Source organism: Acanthamoeba castellanii (genome assembly GCF_000313135.1).
Source record: "Acanthamoeba castellanii str. Neff unplaced genomic scaffold scf7180000084744, whole genome shotgun sequence".
Taxonomy (NCBI): domain Eukaryota; phylum Discosea; order Longamoebia; family Acanthamoebidae; genus Acanthamoeba; species Acanthamoeba castellanii.
Genome location: NW_004457244.1, coordinates 18752 through 20142, shown reverse-complemented (window position 1 = coordinate 20142; position 1391 = coordinate 18752). Strand labels below are relative to the sequence as shown.

The 1391-nt window shown below is 64.1% G+C and overlaps 1 protein-coding gene across 1 annotated transcript in view; it reads right to left on the bottom strand.

The window, feature by feature from the left end:
• The window catches only part of ACA1_180020 (uncharacterized protein), a gene marked incomplete at both ends in the record, with an annotated part of 5994 nt that overhangs the window by 4467 nt on the left and 136 nt on the right, over positions 1-1391 (bottom strand). The window contains 5 exon segments of the mRNA XM_004332806.1: positions 4-13; positions 134-211; positions 294-649; positions 664-850; positions 1069-1191. Coding sequence (XP_004332854.1) covers positions 4-13; positions 134-211; positions 294-649; positions 664-850; positions 1069-1191 — 754 coding nt within the window.

The following is a 1391-nucleotide window of genomic DNA, read 5'->3' as shown; positions in this document are numbered from 1 at the left end:
GACCTGGCCCAGCCTGGGAGCGCCGTCAGATTTCTCTTCCTGCGGAGCGCCGTGCGTGTGTGCCATGCGTGCGTCGTGTGGTGTTGCGCGTCGTGTGGTGTCGCGCGTCGTGTGTGCGGTCCTCGTACCGTACGAGAGCGTAGATGGCCGGGTTGAACTGGCGGAGGGTGAGCTGCTCGCCCAGGAAGGAGCCCTCGGAGCGTAGGATCTCCTCCAGCAAATGGAGCGCCCCGTCCCCTGTGGTGGGTGGGTGGGTTGGTGGGTTGGTGGGTGGGTTGGGCAGGAGAGGGCACGGAAACGGGCGGGAGGATGGTGATGGTGATGGTGATGGTGATGGTGATGGTGATGGTGATGGTGATGGTGATGGTGATGGTGATGGTGATGGTGATGGTGATGGTGATGGTGATGGTGATGGTGATGGTGATGGTGATGGTGATGGTGATGGTGATGGTGATGGTGATGGTGATGGTGATGGTGATGGTGATGGTGATGGTGATGGTGATGGTGATGGTGAAGAGGAGGCCGACGACGACGACCGCCGCCACCAGCAGCGGCGAGGTGCGCGGAGAGGAGGTGCACCTGGGTCGCTGCTGGATGGGGCGCCAGCTTTGGATGCGGGTCCGCGCGCGAGGGCGCGGTGGACCACGTCCTGCCACGAGGCACCCTCCGCCCTGCCGCCGCCGCCACCGGTGGTGATGGTGGTGGGCGGCGACGCTTCAGTGCCGCTCGCCCGTAGCTGGCCGTGCGCCTCCTTCTCCTTCTGGTGGGCAGGGTCGAGGGATCGGAGCGAGGCCAGGTAGCGGAGCAGCATGCTGTGTTCCTGCTCGAACAGACTTGACCTCGAATAGCACTACACCAGCCACCACCAGCCACCACGGACGGATGGATGGAATGGATGGAGGTGCCACCCCGCCGCCGCCCATCGCGTAAGTGGTGCGCAGCGGCGGGGAGGGGACATGAAGCAAATATGTGCGGAAAGAGAGAGAGAGAATGTGTATATGGGTGGAGGGGGTATATATATACATATATATTATGTATATAGATGGGTGGGTGAGTGGTGTGGGGTACCTGGAGGATGGTGGTGAGGGTGTTCAAGTCGGGCGGGGCGCGCATGAGCCTCTGGAGCTCGTGGGCTGCCTCGAGGCACGTGCGCAGGTCGCCCTTGACTGCGCTGGCGCTGATGAGTCCCCGCTGTACGTCCCTGCCCAACCACAGCCCCCCCCCAAACCGGAACCAGCGCCACGCCCCGCGGGGAAGGGGGGTTCAGCACGGCGTAGATTAAGGGGGGGAGGGGAGGTGGGCGGGCGGCTAGACGGGCTGTGGAGTGCGGGAGGAGGAAGGAGGAAGGAGGAGGTACTGGGCGTGGGGAGGCGAGGCCAGGTGCGGATGAG